We start from the raw sequence: 19,547 nt of genomic DNA on the forward strand, positions 1-19,547 counted from the left end.
ATTATTTATGATCGTTGTAACATCAGTTTTGATTGTTTCTATTTTCCGTCCATGCGAGTCTACATTATTTATGATCGTTGCAACATTAGCGCCGATTATTTCTATTTCCCGTTCATGCGCGTCTACACTCCTTTTGTTTGTTGCAACATCAGTTTTGATTGTTTCTATTTCCTGTCCATACGCAGTGATATCATTTATAGTTATTGTGATTTCATCCGGTTTGGCATTTTTTTTACCAAGGAATTTATCAAAGTTGTCATCGATCCTGTTAACATTTTTTCGTAACGAGGTAAATTGGCCCGACAGCGTCGTAAACTCCGAAATAGTATTCTTTATTGTTGCAAGATTTGGTTCGGTTACCGTCGGGGTCCCAAAAAAACTAGCGGTAGTGAGTTGTATATCGGTGACAGATTTTTTCACCCGCGCGTCGAATTCGATCATAGATATATTCAACGATGTAAGTCTGTCTCGAACGGATATTATCTCATTCATCACCTCCGATATATGTTTACCCGGTTTGAGTCGTCCGTCGCCGGTATACAACGCGATAGTGCCATTGGCGACATTAGGATGTCGTTTTAAAATGTCATCCAGCGACACATTACTGGATTTCAATTTACCCTGGCGGTCTTGAAATACAACTATTTCGCCCGGGTCAACACTGGTTAAATTCAACGTATCAGCGATTTCATCCTCAATTAGTTTTTTTATGTCGGCGGCGGCCGTTTCCGTGGATTCTTTCAGCGCCGAAACCGGTCGTCCCCAAATATCAATCATCGTTATTGTAAAAAAAACCAGCGTTTCTAATTAACCCGCCGGGCCTCTACGACCCCACTAGTGTATTCGTTTACAACCACATGAGGTGGTTTTCGCGATGAAGAAATCGCCGCGAGTACGTTCAATACCTCGCGGCCACATATCGGTGGGTCACTTAATTGCTGTGTTGGCAGCGTGGAATAAAAAACCCGGGCTGAACACGCCCGGACATACCGCATGAACTCTTTCGGCGGGGCTAACCCGTATGAATCAAAATAGACGATCGCACGCGGATCAATCGCGTATGCAACCCAATGAGTTCCCGCTCCGGAGGACCCATCGAGGTTAATTATGCCGGTTTCAATATTCCTTGGTGCCGCCGGTAATTGATCCCTCATAAAAACACCTCTGAAGTTTTTTTATCGCTAGCGCGTTTGCGGCGTCTATTAAATCAAAATTAGACATGGGAGTCATTAAACGGTTCCCGGTAGTCTTAGACCCTTTCCCGAGTACCATGAATACGGGGTTCCCGGTAGTCTTAGACCCTTTCCGGCCACGGGTCGTTTTTTTTGTAGCCTTTCCCGGTTGCCTTCTTCAATGCCATTCCCGCCGCGGTACCAACGGCTCCTAACGCAGCCGCCTTAGCCACTGCTGGGGCCGCCGCGGCAATCAACGCTGGAATCGCAGCTAACAACGGAAATATCCCACCGGTCCTTTCCATGTTTTTAATTGCTGCGGCCGAAAAATCTATTTGAACACCCTTTTTATTCTTCATCGCATCATTGAAATGTTTTATTTGACGCGCCGTCAACGATATCTTATGATTACCACCCGCCATCTGTGACGGCTTCAGCGTTATTGTGGTTCCACATTGTTTAGCCGACTTTGATCGTAATTTCTTGACTTGACCATCAGTCAACTCTACACTGACGACACTATACGACATTTTATTGTAAACGCGTTTATGCTTTCAATTACATGTTTTCCACTGGCGCATCAACGATTCTCATTCGTCCACCAACGCCTTCCAACAGCATTGATTTATCGCTGAGAATGACAGCAACCGCTCTATAATCAGCACCACCCGGGGCTATACGAGCTCGGAAGTGTATATCAACGACGGATTGTCTCGTTAAATCAAGATGTTCCAGCGAAAAATAATAAATCGGATACAGGTTTTTAAAATCAAGTTGTGATATTTGCAAACCAGTGTCGACGTTTTGATCACGACCCATATATGACAGCAATCGATGATACACACGTGCGACATGGTTGTCGCCGTAATTAAGCTGTATATCCTCGGATGGTTCCTGTTGTCTGTTTATTCTCAGCGAAACCTCCCTGACTCCTAATCGATCAAATATCATATGGCTGCGTTCTTGACTGCCCAATCGTTCCCTATTCTGTAGCGCTATGAATATATGACGCGGGGCTGAAACACCCTGTTTTGATGCCAGGTGCCATGTAAACGTATCGGCGACGTTATCCTCTTTAGCATCAGTTGTTACCGCTAGCCAACTCAACAACGATTTCCCTCCCTGTTCCATAAATGCTAACAATCGTGCTTCCGTGGTAACTGATGGAGTCAGCACCGGCATCCACAATGCCATTTTAGTTAAAATGACTTTACCGGCAGCGACGCCAGCAGCATGCCATATTGCATTGTTATCATCGCCCCTTCGCGTCAGGGCAATTGTGTGCTTGGCCCCATAGATAACTTTTCTGACATTTCTGCAGAATCCAAATATGTGATGGAGTGGAATTGCGCATGAAAACTGTCGGCGTGGTCTTTGCAACATCCCTACTCGTGTTGCGAATCCCATATTGTAATTATCGTTAAGACTTTTTATAATATTGAAATTAGCGCCTGGTCTTGCTCTGCGGTCTGGGTTATTTGCTTCAGCCTGTGGGTCAGTTGCGGTATCTCTTTCCACCAGCACGTTAACGTACTGAAGATGGTCAGCGTTATCGGTGGAGTCCTTCGCAAACATCATAGATGGGCCCGCCGATCTTGTATAATCATCCGAGTATCTCGCCAACCCAATTATCGTCGTTGCAACATCAACCTCGCGTTCTATTGATTCAATTTCTCGCCCGTCAATAAGATATCTGGCGCTCTCAAATAACGCCATGATACCGTTGTTGACGAAGCCAACTCGAACACGATGGTCATCTGCGTATGGTGCATTATCGGCGGCATTTGTCACGAGTTCTCCCTCAATTTCGATAAACGCTTCACACGGCAGAAAATATTTACTGGTATCTTGGACTTGAAGTTCAATTCGCGATCGTAGGTCGGGTTGCGCTGCATAATAAGAATAATATTGATAATCGCGGACAGAATCATCCCTGCGCACTGGGGCGTCCATATCAAACGCGGGGTCAGCGGTTCGCGCAAACATTCTATTATTTATCATGTTGATGTTTTCAATTGCGATTTTTTCGTCGTAGACCACTTCCCGCTATCGCGTTCATGAGCGCCTTGGTTGCCGCATCGGCTGATGGCGAAGTCACCAACGACTCTAGTTTTTCTTCCACGGCGTTATTTATTACTTTACTGACATTCGCAGGCATCACTGTCGTTGATGGCATTACCGGTGGTTTCTGTTTTCTTTTTGAAAATCCTTTGGATTTTACCAACGACATTAGTTTGTCCCGCGCGGCTGAAAGCGCCTTTCAGGCAACATCTCCAATAGCACTAATACCCTTATCACGAATAACATCAATAGCCTTCATTCCTAATTGTTTGGCTAACGGCGCTACTTTTGGAGCCATTCTTGTAAATAACCCCGCAATGGTGCTACCGAGACCATCTCCATAGTACGCGCGGTAAACAGGTAATCGCGAGTTTACCACGTAGACGAGTACTGGTTTATCGTGGTTGTAGTGTATGATCATCCTTATTAAAAACACCAGTTTTCCAATTAGTGATTGTGATCACCAGTGATTGATTACCCCCCCCCCACCGAATCAAAAACCGGAATAAATTTTATCAAAATTTCCTTGGGTTTTCGCCCTCGATAAAAATCTGGTTTTTTTCTGGTTTTTTCTTGATTTTTAGTCATTTTTGGTCGTTTTTTGTTGCCTATAGTCGTTTTTTTCTCGATTTTTCAGAAAAACATCGATTTTCTCTAAATGATTTCCTTGGGTTTTTGCCCTCAAAAAATGGCCAAAAACAGTCAAAAAATGGCCAAAAACAGTCAAAAAATGGCCAAAAACAGTCAAAAAACGGTCAAAAACAGTCAAAAAACGGTTAAAAATTAACAAAAACGATAATTTTATAATTTTATAATTTTATAATTTTTTTAATCATCCACTAACTCGTCTATGAGCGTTCGATATGCATTAATGTCCATGATACCGCCTGCAAATAACCGCTTGCAAATATCAGCGGCCTCATTGATTATTTCCGGAGAGTTATTTCCGGCTCGTTTTCCTCCAATTAGTACCTCTAGCCGTGATATATCACTGAGAACACTATTAGGGCAGGTAACGCCGTAGGATTCTTTACCAACAGAGTATCCTTTTCCTTTTTTTGGTGTTCTACTCTTAACTTTCTCGAGGAATTTATCGTAATCGGGATCACCACGATGTGGTAATGCATCTTTATGTTTACTTGCTAAATACACTATTCTTGCCCAGTTCTCCGTCGAGGTTATTTTTTTCTTGTAACCTTCATTGATATACTCATCTCGAATGCTTTTAGTTGATGTTGTAGCAACAAAATTAACTAATTCTTCATCGTCGTCGATGTCTCTAATTTGATCTATTGCGGACTTTTTAAGAACATTACGGGGTATATTTCCCTCTTTCGGTGTTTCTTTCGGTGTTTCTTCGGGTATTTCTTCTTCTGGTTCTCTTGCGGTGGCGCCTAGTTCTTCTTCATCGGCCATTGTAACATAGGGTTCTTGTGGTTCGGTTATAGCGAGTGGTGGTGGCCTCCGTGTTGTAGCAGCCGCTATTTTTGCAGGGAGTGTTTCTAAAGACCTTTTTGTTTGTTTTGTCTCTGCCGCTATCTTTTCAAGCGCATCGAGGACGGGCACAGTTGCCGCCGTAACATCTTTGGTCGCTTTAGTTACCGGGGCAAAGAGTTGTTCGCTTCCAACAGTAAAATCGGTTTGTAGTTGCTGCCGCGTTTGAAGTTGTTCTCGGACCCTGTCTCGTAACGGTATAAACTTTTTAAGCGCTGCTAGCCGCTCTCTGGCTAGCCGAGTAGTAAGTGATTCGCCTACCATTATTACAATTGCGAAGCAATTTCTAATTTCTCGCCGGAGTTTTCGTCTATAATTCTTCTAATGTTTTTGATTTTACTAGAAATCTCCCGGCGTCGTTCATAAACACGTCCAAGTTTTTTTCGTATTATTTCAACGGCAGTGAATAGTCCAATGAATGCATTTGCGTCATTGTGGTACAAGTTTTCATTAATCGTATGTTGTAATCGTTTTATAAAAAAGTACTCGCGGGCCAGGGTAAAACGCCCCCGTTTCGATTGTTCGTTAATAATTTCATAATCGGATAATATTTTTTCACTGTCGAGACCATCAGATAATTCAATTCCTTGATTTTTTAATTTTGAAATCTCGGCTAATATATTATTGATGTCTTCGATATTCATTATTCTTATAGAACATCTTGTTTTTAAATAAAAAAAATGAACCCCGTGTATCAATCCCGAGGTGTTTAATAATTCGTTAGACGTGACCTCGTCAGCGCCATAGGCGCCGGTGACTTCGTATCTACATATGAAAATCGAATTCTATGCCCGGTCTTTTTTGAGATTGCTGTTTGATATACTCGTTCTGCTACTTTTCGTATTGAGGCGATACAAATGTCAAAGTATCTACTGGCTTCATTCATCGACTGAAATATTTTTTCCTCGTGAGTTGTTGTATCAAATGACTTTACGGGTTTTGCTTTCTTTGGGTATTTACCGGTTTGGCCTTTTTTGATATTTTGACTCTGCGAGACAGCTTGCAGGTTTGTAAGAGAATTATCAGTCTTATTATTATTAATATGATCAATCACAAGTCCATTCTCGATTAATCCGTGAAAACATTCATAGATGATTCTGTGACAGAGATATTTCTTCTTTCCGGCACCAAACATTAAATACCCGTGATTATTTACGGTACCAAGCGGCTTCTTCAGTTTGCGGTTTCTAACAATGCCGTCGCGAGACGCCTCGTAACTGACGAACACAGGATGCGGCTGAAATTCTTGGTCCATTTGTATAATAATACTATTTGTCTAATTTATTATTTGGTTTAATTATGAATCTTTCAACATAGTCTTGGGGGGTTTTGATGACGAAGTCGGCGGTGGGGTCAATGACGGCGTTTTTAATTCGCTTGTCATAATAGCGTTTTAGTTCCCTGTATCGCTTTCCGCCACAATTAATACACAACTGCGATTTTCCTCTTACACCGACGTGACAAACCAAGCACGGGAGGGGGCCAAGAGAACCATTACGAACGCTTTGTAAATGATACCCGCAGAATTCGCCTCTACATGATTTATTGCACGGGGTTGTCGACCCAATCATCAACCATTTGCAGTGATTCATTATACTATATTCTTTCATTTAAATACTTGTTTTAATTATATGGATGAGTTCGAGAGATTGGCAGCAATTAAGCCCCGGAAAAATATTAAGTTCAATCTCGATAGAGTCCTCAAGGACACACCAAAAGCGTTAATAAACGATAGAACCCTGTTGAGTAAAATACGCGATTGTATCGATGAATTCAAGCGTGATGGCGCATCTCATAGTTGGTCAACATTTCGAATTGATGGTGTTGTTGATGCTACCATGAACGACAACCGCGCAGCAACGATAATATCACAACTTGACGGTAAAAGATATTTCTTCAGAGTAAAATTTATTGTCCGGGTGGAATCAGGCGATTGGATCATACGTGATAAATTTGAACCAGTTCTCAGCGACATGAAAACAGTCACTGTCAGCCGCGACTCCAAGCCGGGGTTGTTAACCGGAATTGACAGAGCATACTATGAACGAGCGTATCCTGAAACAGCGGTTGTTTATGGAATATACCTGTTAAATAAGAAACCTGATATCGGAAAACTGAAACCGATGAAACAGTCAACGGGGATAAATTGTGTAGCAGAACGAGTAATAGAGCATTTTACAAATGCGTGTCGAGGAAACAAATTGACTGATTTACGACGTAGCAAAATCAACCAGTGGGAACTAACCGTAAAAGAGCGTGGAGCAACCATCAGCGACATAGCGAGATTAGAAACATCGCTGAGATTTCCAATAACCGTTACAACGATAACCGGTGAAGTATTATACGAATCGAAGTATAAATCGAAGGGAGCCCCAATCAAAATTATTGATCATAACGAGCACGCATGGACGCCCGCGATCACAATATTTCCACGGGATAGAACAGTAAAGTATATACCCGAAGAATTTTTAGGAGAAGAATTCTCCCGGGATGGTTTTCTCGCGGAGAGGAAACTATTTGATGCTATTGCCTACTTGTGTAAAAACGACCCTGTATCAGTGTGGTTACTTCGCAGCGCTGAAAACGATGCGGATACCTTTGATCAGTTTGTAAGACCAAACGGCGAATTATATCGTACTGAAGCATTTCACAACAGGATGAAAAAAACCGCCATGGAATTTGAAGAGCATGATGAACAACTGCTAACAAATTGTTTTACGATTCCATCGGTTGTAGCTCATGTTGCAGCAAGGAAAAATGCGTGGAGACCAACGCGCAAGGAATTTCTGCCGGATATACAATCCAGTTGTTTGGAATACTATCACGGTGGACTATGGAACACTGAATACAACCGCGACGCTATGATTTCCGTTGATATGGTTGCCTGTTATCCAGCGAGTTTTCTCGGGTATGGATCCGCAGCTGAGTATTTCAAACGATTTGGACACCCCATACATGAAATGACTCGTGTTGCTATTAATGGACCACTGCCTGATTTTGATTTAACCGGATTCGCTCGCATAGTATCATTTGAATTCGCGGCAGGACTCCATCGCTGTTGCTATATTTGGATCGGTAGACACATAGCTGAAAAGAAGTGGTTGCCAATAGCGCTGCTACGGTATATGATTGATTGTAGCATGCTTGTATCGTTGATTGTCAGTGACGCGATTATATCATACCGGGCGCAGACTGAAGTCTGGTTACCAGAACCAGAGCGTCTAGATAGCATAATTGACGAATCCAGAAAACAGATTGATGCCGACGAGGAATATATCATCGAATGGTCCAGGAGGATATTCAACCAACGAAACCACGAGGCAAAAGATCTCGGTAGAAGAATAATTGGTAAGTTTACACAAGGTGGAAAAAACTGCGATTACAAACGATATTGCTCACGGCTGATTATAGATGGCGCAGAATATGATTTCGTAATCAAGGACGCAGTGGCAAAAAATAGATACGTGAACTGCAAAACAGCTTTCTTGTCCAATGGAACACGGTTGGGTACAGTTGTTACCTACAGCGATGGAGACAGCCCGGCATACCCGCATTTGAGGGCGTCTATGCTGGGTTACGCCGCTATCAATTTATTCTCGATGATAAATAGATTCCCCGACACCGCGGTTAGAGTAGCCGTTGATTCGTTTTATGTTGACGTAGCGTATAAGGAAAACGTAGCCGAGTTTACTAGTCCGGACGAGAGTTGGGGTACATGGAGAATTAAAAATGAAATACGACGCGATTATTCCCCGTCAGCAGATGTCGCCGTTGAGAACGACTACTTACGCGGTGATAAATTGTCAGAATGGTCTAATGCACCACCGTGTTCTGATCCAATTTGTAGACACAAAACAGTTTATTTAAGCGGCTGTGGCGGGTCGGGAAAGACGACTCGGGCAATTGAATTATTTCGAACGCGGGCAAGTATAATCGTGCTTACACCGACCCATAGACTAGCGCGAGAGATAAAACAACGAAATGTTGACGCCGTTACTTATCACAGCTTTTTTCGATACAGCGGCGGTGAGTGGACTCCTGATCGAATGGGTGAAAAGTTTATTCCTGAGGTTATTATTTGGGATGAGATATGTACTGTTTCGTTAGATGTTTTACAAATGTTTCTTGAGTGGTTGCTGCGCGCGAATACAGCGGTGATCATGTGTGGCGACCATGGTCAACCACCACCATTTGTCGGCGAGGGCCCACATGATTGGTTAAAGGGTTTTGTGGACTATTATGAAGAAACCGATACTAATTACCGAGCACTTGATGAACAACTGCGCGGGGTTAAAAAATTAATCAGATTACAGCCGGATAGAATTCAGTGTGAAATAATCCGCGAGGTGATTCCGGAAACGCCGTTAAATGAATTCTGGGAAACATGGAGACCAAACGATTTGATTGTAGCGAGTAGAAAGATAGTCAGAGACACACTTCAGCGGAAGTTGTTTGCGTTGCATAAGGAAAAGTTTCCAACGCGCCCAGTGCCGTTATGTTATAGACCCGCGGACACACGGCGGCAGAACATTGAAGTTGAAATCCCCGGCCCGACAGCGTCAGGGACAAAAAAACAAATTCTTGTGCTGAATGATATTGTGCTCGTTGATATCAGCGTCGTCGAGGACGCGCTACGTGCTGATAAATCCCCGTGGACGCTAGGATACGCAACGACAATACATTCCTCGCAGGGACTGACTATCACGGATACAATTGTTTGGATGGTTGATAATCGCATCGAATGGTCAAATCTAGTCTATCTCGCAGTGTCCAGAGTACGGAGAATGAATCAGCTTCGAAGAATTGTTATTGACGAAGCCGGTGACGGAGTCACTGACGAAGCCGGCGACAAAGTCACCATCGATGCAAGCGTCATTGATAGAAAACTCTCGGGTTACCGCCAACAGGATAAAAAAAACAGCGGCGTTTTGATATTGATGCCGAATTAATAATTGCGTTACGACAACAACAGAATAATCACTGCGCGAGTTGTAATTGTGTAATGCGCTGGCGTTATTCGGATAAAGACGCTCGCCAATTTACCGTGGACAGGATCGATAACAGTCTCGGTCATGTCAAAAACAATGTGAGGTTGACCTGTCTTGAGTGCAATAGACGCAACGGCGCTAGTTAAGACCACGCGGGGGTAGTTGAGTATCGTCAGGTATCACTTGTAGTTGCTCGCGTGTAAATCCGCGCTGAGGAGCAGTTGAATCCAGTCTATAGATCGGTGGTCTACCAGTTGATCGTGTTATCGTTGATATGTTATGTGTGGTAACACTCCAAATAGGATCAGTAGCTCTTTTTTTACCGCCTTCAAACTCTCCTGGTTTATATAGATATCTCACGGTGACATTGCCGAGAATCGGCTTGGAAACGCTATCTATTTTTGATCTTCCGGGTATATACTCGTATTTAATCGCGTCGCTGGGCTTCATGTTGATTGCTCGGGTAATCTCGTTATTTAACGCTGCAATTACGCCTGGCAACCTTTTGACCCATTCACGAGATCGTTTTTCTTGGATGAATTCCTTCGCGTATTGATATCCAAATAACCGTTCAGCAAGAGTCCGATTGAATCGTTCAACAATTGCCTGATCACGATGTAGCGCAGTATGACCTCGTCGTACCGCGACGCTATGATGTTTCAGCGTTGATAAAACAGCGCCGCGAAATTCACTACCGGGATCAACTTGTAATAGATTTGGCCAGCGCAGAGAACCCCTTCGATAAATTCTTTCAAACGCAGCGGCTACTTCAGTTGCTGACTTTGTTTTTAACGGCTCCGCTTGTTTGTATCGACTCGCAACATCAACTACGGTTAGCGCGTATTTGTAACCGTTGTCATGCGGCAAAAATAGTATATCAGCCTGATGAACTTCATTAGGTACGCTGACATCAAAGCGCGAGAAGTTGATTTGTTTAGGCGGTGGTAGATAAATTTGCCATATAGCCTGTTTGGATAACCAATTAGCCGCAGTGGCCTTTGTTACCTTTGCAGCGCTTGCAAGCTTACCAATTGCGGCCTTCCCCTTCCAGTATCCTCTCGGAGAATAATAGATGGATTCCATGTTGTTATTATAAACGCTAGCGTTTTCAATTACCAGCGCGAGAAGCTCCGCTTCCAATCATTAATTTACCTTTCATAGCCGATTTTACCAACCATGAAGCCAATTTTTCTTTGAATGATTTATCAGGAATAGCATTTAACGCGTGAATTAATTTTACGTCCGCGATATGACGCTGTTGCAGATCGCTACTTTTGTAAGCAACATCATGAGCATGACACGCCTTATCGATAGCGTTTATTGGATACTCACCGGGTTTGGGCTGATTTTGATCATCGAGTCTGATATCTAATCGTGTTCCGGGGCCACAGTAGCTATATCCTGGGAGGTGCTTTTCTCCTGGATACTTTGCCCACGGTGTTCCGGGGAGTTTTGATAACTTGGCTGCGATGTCACCTCCTCGCTTTTTTTTAAAACATCTCCGGGTCTAATAGAAATAAATCTAAATTTCTTTGTACCGCATTGTACACACTTACCAGTAAGCGCCGATCTGTTATTTCTTGTTGTAGCGGTTGTCATATCATTTGTGCCAGTACGTACTCTACACTTCACACAATATAGATCCATAATTTATGTATAGAAATATGAATATAATTGATTTTTCGGCGACTAAAACAAGAGAACCAGTTAAGCATGTTGCAGCGTTACCAAACTCGATCCGGATGATTATCATCGGACCATCTGGATCCGGCAAGACGCAATTGTTACTCAATTTAATAATGAGATGGATGAAGTGGGATAAGTTGTATTTGGTTGCTCCTAGCGTAGATGATCAACGATGCTACGAGGTGTTGAAAGATTTCAACGAGAATGCATCAGCGATCGCTAAAAAAAATGTCATCGAGTTTATTACAGATATCAATGATGCACCGGGTATTGATGATATTGATGGCGACGTTAACAATCTAGTCGTGTACGATGATGTTATGTTAGACAATCAAAAAACCCAGCTAGGATATTTTCCAGAGGCAGGCATAAAAACACCGACGTGATATATGTCACTCAACGATACACTCAGATTCCAAAAGTAATCAGAGACAACTGTAATATTCTTGCTGTGTTCAACGGCGTTGATACACACACGCTACGAAATATTTGGCAGACATGGTGCGGCGGTGACATGGACTTTAATGTTTTTCGAAACTTTTTTAGTCATGCTCAGTCGACCCCACATGGATTCGTAACGATAAATTTACATGATCCTCGGACACGATATCGTATCGGACTTGACCAAATATTCGGTTAGTTGTAAATAATTTTCATTGTAAATAACCACTTAGCAGCAGAGGGGGCGATGACATCGACGCGATCGTCGATGTGCTTACCGGACGCTGACGACGCTGGGGATCGACGCGCAGAAGGTGTTAATTAAACCAAATGACGATTGGACGATCCCCCAATGACGTCGTCGTTTTTTTTTTTACCAGGCGCTGACGACACTAGATCGTTGAGTGCAGAAAGTAATAATTAAGCAAAATAACGATTGGACAAAATGTCCGATTCGCCCCCTCTGCTGCTCCTTCTGTTTAGCGGCTCGTGTATTTGTTTAAATTAAATAAATTTCTTTAGAATATTTTGCAACACTAAAATATAATTATTTTTTTTATTAAATGAGACTCGTTTTTGTGGCTTGTACTATTTCAATTAACTGTGAATTTTATCACTTGGTCCAATACCAATTTTTGGAGGGGCCCCGAGTGGCCGAGTGGTCTAAAGCGCTCTTCGTTACGGGTCACTGCCATCTCACCTCTGTCTGAGGCGGTTCGAGTCTAAGATTCAGCCAATGTGGGCATGTGAGAAAGCTTGCCAGTAGCTTCTCGAGGGTCGGTGGTTCTTTCCGGGGTTTTCCGGGTTCTTCCTCCACCATTAATACTGGCCGCCATGTATAGCCTATCTTGCTGAAAAATGGCGTTAAACCCCACAACAACAACAACCAATTTTTGGTAAACATATGGATACCGTAAACATCTTTTTAAACCGTATGATATAAACGATAGTTTGAGCTTAGTCAATCGTTGCCTGGCAAAGAGTTTTAATTTCATTGTTTGTCTCACTTACCATTTATAACTAAACTTTCACAGCACTGCCGGGATGGGATTTATCTGTTCTCTTGAGACAAATTATCTTATTTAACCAGCTGTTCTATAGGTATTTTTATGAGGTATAACATGTTGAAAATATAACCAGACGTGCTCTTTGTTGAAATCCTCACAAGACCTGCGACAATAATACCATTATATATCCAGTAATACACGATGCTTGAGATACGCAACAGATCATTGTTTGCATCTTCTGCTGCTATAGTTGGGCATTGCTCATATTTTAACAGTTTAATCTGTTCAATTGTTCGAATGTGTTCTAAGTTACCAACCAAGTTCAGCACTATGCAGATCATTTATCTTTTGTGTTATTTTCTTTCGTGATGTGTTAATCTTTGATGTATATTGCTGTTTGTTTTATACACCTTTCATTTGTTTCAAACGAAATTGCCAGATGAATGAAGACACGATTTTAAATTTACTTATAATTTGACCTTTAAAATGTTTTAAGCGACTTTTTAAGCGGCTTCAAATGTAATGTAATGATGTTGAAATACAACAGTCGTAAGTATGGAGTAGTGAAAGATTCTTTGAAACGAAATTGTAAACTATACATAATTGGTACAAACACATGCTAAAAATGCAAACCTGAAAAAGGTATAATTGATTATAATAATGACAATAGTTTCTGCAACCAGTACTAAAACAGAGCGGAGAGTCAGATAATACTAAGAACAAAATAAATTGGAGGTGAAATTCAGATAACAATATAATATGCACACTAATGAATACACGAATCACAGATACCGCAAGGATTACAATTTTATATTAAATCGTATAACAAAATTTAGAGTTTTATTTGAATTGAAACATATTAAAAGATCAGGCACAACATCCAAAATTTGTAGTCTTACTTTTGCCGTGGACATTTTATTCTTTTTAAACCAGAATAGTTAGTTTGGATGTGCAGCTATAGAAATGTTTTCACTGATGAAAAACAAGATATATTAAACATTGTACCAACATTAATACTGTCGTAGTATACCTAGAGAAGAAGATATGGAAGAGTATAGAAAAAGTCGAAGATTTCAAGAGTGTTAAATTTATCATTCATTGCATTTTGGTCTACTTTTGCACTCATTTTGTTCCTGACACTTAGTACACAGTCTTATTAGTAATAACAATAGTTGCAATTGTTGTAATTGTACACTTGCATCAATTACAAAGTATCAAGTTGTTATACATTTATATTTCACTTCGTGCCTTGATTTTCCTCTGCTTGTGTTTTTTTCTTCTTCTAAATTGACATGTTTAACTTTAATCAGGTTAGAGATTCGTTCTCATCGAGTCAATCTCTAGATGAATGATACAAACCCGATGAAGTATCTAATACCGTTTTATGTTATGTATTCTTCCCATTCTATCTGTATTTCTTCCAATTATCAAGGATATCAATTTGCTTATAAAAATGTTACTGATAGGGTGATGTCGTCTGTCAATGAGGCTGATATTTAGCCCATCTAGGTTTTCTAGACGATATGCAAATAATGCACCATTTAGTCAATATAAGATACATAATCATATTTAAACAAATATAACCTATCAGTAGAAAGTTTTCCAACTGGTCAACAAAATCTCCAAGTAGAACGAATCAACATATCTAACGACGTCATTACAAGTAATTTAAAGATAGATAAACAACAACATTGGTTTCGACAATATTGTTTTAAAACCGAAGAGAAAACGCATTAAATTATAAAACACAAATGGAAACAAAGGAGAAATATCACTGAGGAAATATTTTAGCCGAAACCAGAATAATAAGTCCATCTGTAGGTAAACAAATGTTAGGTAAAATAGGTAAAGATTTGAACCCTTCCCTAAGCTAGAGCTTTAAGGCTTGGCGTTCGCAGAGCGTATTTTGTCTACTTTAAATCATGTGGTCAACTAAGTTACTGAGCTACTAACACTGTATAAAAGACACGTATGTACCAACATGCTAATAGTTGGTGTTCTATATGGTCCTGTCAAGGTACAGCAACCGCGATAGTAATTTTACTTTCGTCATCACCTCATGCAGAAAGGATATCGGCACGCATGGCCTACATGATCCTATCAACAGTACTGATGCGTTGAGCTATCATTTGCTTATAAAAAAAACATTCATTCTCCCTCTTCTGATCTTGGTTCTCAATTTTTTGGAGGCGCATCAAAGGAGAATAGTCACATGTATCAAATGTCAATCTTCGTCTCTACAAGAAGCTGATAGTTTTGCATTCTATCCTGAAAAGATCTATTTGGATCAAACGTATGTTAATACACCTTCCTTGTCCAAGATTGTAGACCATATGATTTCGGATTTTCAACAAAGGGAATACTTTTCTCCGATTTTCATTTTCCTATGTCTAAAAGTAATAAATATGGGCAAGCAATGGCAAGTTTGTGACATGGCAGGTTTGTGATATGGCAGGCTTGTGACATTGCAAGTTTGTGACATGGCAGGCTTTATGTTGTTCATGTATCAAACTGAGGCGGTACAAATATCATTTTCCTTATTATCATGTTTCCACTTTCCTAAACCTTGAAAACTTATAGTTAAACAGAGATCTAGTTCTTCATGGTTAAACTTTTGATAGAGACTATATCACCTGAACACATTGGGAATGGATGGCAATAACATGCCAGTGTTCTGGTATTACAATAGCTTCAGGGAATGATTGCTTAAACAATTTCCACTTGAATTGTTTAGTGGAGTGCCTGCCAAGTAAAACAAAATACGGATATATACTACATAGGATTCATTGCTTGCATATGTCAGTTCGCTTCTTTGCATACACTGTAAAAAATTATTTCCCGTAATGTGGCTAACAGGTGTTGAGCATGCAAGGCGGAACAGTGATTCAAATGTTTATGCTGACTGGCACCGCATTATTTATGATTATCCTGTTGTTTATAATTCTCTTTCTCGAACATGTTATAGACCGATGACCCATTCACTTGCGCACTACACAGGTGTTATATTCATTTAATTTGTTTTGTGCACATTTCCTTTGTTCGAAATTGACGGTAGGAGTTTGGGTCTACCTGACCCTGTATCATGTTTACTGAAAGTTATTTAGTGATATTTGTTTTTCAAGGTCTATCCGTGTTTAAAAAAAATTAGAATGTTCTGGAGGCGAACTTCAGACTCACATCCTGGTCATTTTATTGTGTCTTAAGTTCTTATATAAGGTTCTGATAAAGCAAATTATTAGTGACTATTCACATGTATTTTAATATCCGTCTTAGTGGAATCACTTTTAGTTTTGTTCAGATATAACTGGAGAGGATTTATTTATTACTTGATTAATTTACACTTTGGGCTTCTACACTCTTTTGGGATTATAGTGAATTCGTTCACATACATTCTGTGATGGATCATTTTCAAGCCTGTTGGTACATCGGCACATTCAAGACTTGGACTTTATTCGGAACACTATACATTTGGACTTGTATGTCAGGATTATTTGGGATTTGAATCACAATTATGTATGTTCCTTTTAAACTTTCACTATGTATTCAAGGGAAATACATATTTCGCTGCAATTTACTAAATTTGTAGATTTCGCCTTTTCTGTTACTTAGTTTAAGACAACAGAGACCTAACGCACACCTCATACAATATCCATATAATTATTTATTTAAAAAATACCTTTGCTTATACAGTGGCTAGTACATTTGTGAAATATTGTGAGTCAGAAGTTTTCGCACGTGTCTATCAGCTTTATGAATGTTTATTCTAAAGGTCTGTATACGAACATGCATTCTAATTTAAATGTTATGGATGAACTAATACATCTTAATTTCTCCACGTTGTTCGTGAATATTATACTGTCGTAAGTTTAAGTAAATCACAACAGTACGTAAATAGGGCGGTACTTGGAGTGATTACTATGTTTCGAGTGATTGCTCTCCGAATAAGCAATCTATTAAATTAGTTCAAATCACTTTCTATCTTTGCAAAGCGCATCCACCTACTCCATACAATAAAAAGCTAACGCCAGATGAAAAATGCGTCTGTTGAAGGAGGTACATTTCCTTGCAGCATCAGGTCTAAACACAAGGGCTTAATCAATATTTTCAGGTGAAGGGTTGCATAACAATTCGGTGTAGCATAACTATTTTGCTCACTCACACACATATGGTTCAATATTTGCGTAAGACGAAAATTATTTTACAATTTATACATTTCCTGATGAGACATACTAATCTATGTCACTGTGTTGGGTAAGGTTTCTCTGTAATTGAAGTTGCAAAATGCACCTAACTTTCCTTCAGTAAAAATGAACTGCACCTTAAAAAATATAAACTTTTTCAGGTTTTTGTGAAAGCCGTTGACCAGAGTTTTGGTTCTACCACGGTCCTGTATGGCGCATCAAACGAGGTGTACTCCACGTTCTCGGGGTACCTTATAGCACCGGTGTTTGAAGAATTTCCCATTGTTGGGAAATGAGTAGATTTTGTTCAATGGCTTCGCCATTTTTGTTGTTTACTTTACTGAATAAACACGTGGTTAAATTCTGGCATTTTCATGTACTCCAATTGTTCCTCTTATTATTGATCTAAACAGATTCATATGCACATGGCTACGTGCATTCATGATAGTTCTTTATTTCAGATCGCAGCAATATATTATGTCGGGCAATTGTTTTAACTATGCGCTATCTACAGCATTCAGATGACAAAATGGATGTCCCCATATGTTTGTAAAATGAACCTCAATTAGTCCATTGCACACTAACTTTTGCCGGTATTAAAATAGGGGAAATGAATTTGTCAGAGCACAATACCAGATTTTAGAATTGTAATGAATGAATTTTAAATATACAAAAAGTAAACCAATTATCGGTTCGTTTTATTTCTAATTTAACTTTGAAATCCAGGAAGTAAAAACGATCAAGAAGAGCTTGCAGTCTTTCGAGAGGTCCACATCTGAAGTAAGGCGAAGTAATAATAATCGTCAATCATTCACCAGAATAAAGGAATTGAATGCTATTTGGAACATGACTTAGATAAACAAGGTTTGTTTAAAGACCCCAATAACCGACGAGGTAAACATGAAAAATTCGTTTCCTTTAAACATCAAACCCTCCGCAAAGTGTAAAGCGCAACCTAATTGCTTCTTGTTGGTTTTTCGTCACACGATGATATTTGATTAATCAGAACGTTTCTTACAAGGGCTTAATCGAACTTTGTGATTATGTGGCATGGAAATGTCTGTATGACAGCTTTCAGTACCTGGACAATTTAATGGCTAACACTGGGATATGACTTTAATGGCAACCTTGGGGCTAATTCTGCGATCAAACTTTAATGGCATCCTTGGACGATAACTGGGATATCACTTTAATGACAACGTTGGTATAAAACTGGGGTATCACTTTAATGGCAACCTAGGACGATGACCAGGATATCACTTTAATAGCAACCTTGGAGTAAAAATGGGATGTCACTTTAATGGTAACCTCGACCTAAAACTGGAATATCGCTCTAATATCAATCTTGGCGTAAAACTTGGAAATCACCTTTAGGTTATTCTTCAACATCTGTATTCCCGATCATTATTTTTTCATCGTCTTCTTGGGTCGCAAATGTTGGACAGATCCTAGTTATTAATCAGATTTATACTTGTAAAATCTGTAAATATATAGTCCATTTGATTGGCATAATGAAGTGTCAATCTGTGCTTCCTCTTCGCAGAGGCATGCAAACAAAGGGAAACATGAAGGAAAGAAAAAACAATAAACTAGTTATAAACATATTAAGATATATACATGAGAGGAGTCTCTTAGAAGAGCAGTTTCCATTTGAAGATTTTCATATCAGAGTATTATATTTATTATTAAGTAAGGCGCACTCCTGCCGAAATCTCTAGTACATATTTATTGTACACATAATCATTGATGTTTTGCAGTAAGTAATATCTTATATGTTTGTCATATATAGGTACCAGAAGACACGACTATCTCGATATCTACGATTACGTGTCTTACAAATCTGGATAATTTGAAGATAGATATTATTATTAAGAAACTAGCGCATAGAACACTTAAGTAGACAGTATTAAATTTCTTTGTATTTCTGGCCCATCTAACCCAGTACTGCTGCAAAACTTCTTACGTAGGAGATGTTGAAGAAATTTCTCATCGGCTGTATGAGGAAGAACACACCAAGACGAATGTCAAAATTATTTATGTTATGTGCTAATAATTGTTTATTGTTGATACAGTTATACGGTACCAAGACAACCATGCAGAAATTATTCTTTAATCATCTGCTCATTGGACAGTGCATACTAATTTGTTTCAGCAATAGCTGCGTAAGCATTCTGTTAAGGCTAATTGAATGCTTTGAGCTTTAAAAATGTCCCTCAAATTAGATTTGAATATTCACGCCCATGCGACAGAGAAATAGAGAAATATACCTGCTTTGCTAACCTTGCTTTTCCTATCTCAGTCTGGTGATCTCATACCAGTCGTCACAGTCACTCGCTGGGGATTACTTTTTCAAGGGACGCAACCATTGTTGTCTTCTGCTTGGCCTGAAGTTGTTTTCCGATCAAAGAAAAGCCAACACTTTGAAATATTTGGAAGAAAGAAACAAATAACTTACACCTCCTCCAAAGAAAATGAAAGTTGTGTACGATATGACACATATCTTTAATTACCCATGAA

At 39.9% G+C, this 19,547-nt stretch overlaps 1 protein-coding gene across 1 annotated transcript in view; it reads left to right on the forward strand.

Annotated features, from left to right (window-relative positions):
- The window catches only part of LOC149791064 (complement C1q-like protein 3), a 46,322-nt gene extending 28,928 nt beyond the window's left edge, over positions 1 to 17,394 (forward strand). Inside the window, exon 4 of the mRNA XM_089972999.1 lies at positions 17,192 to 17,394. Within this exon, the coding sequence (XP_089829125.1) occupies positions 17,192 to 17,326 (135 nt within the window). The 3' untranslated portion in view covers positions 17,327 to 17,394. The remainder of the gene's footprint in view (positions 1 to 17,191) is intronic.
- The last annotated feature ends 2,153 nt before the right edge of the window (positions 17,395 to 19,547 follow it).

Source organism: Sinohyriopsis cumingii, chromosome 10, assembly GCF_028554795.1.
Source record: "Sinohyriopsis cumingii isolate HCF-2022 chromosome 10, ASM2855479v2, whole genome shotgun sequence".
NCBI lineage: Eukaryota > Metazoa > Mollusca > Bivalvia > Unionida > Unionidae > Sinohyriopsis > Sinohyriopsis cumingii.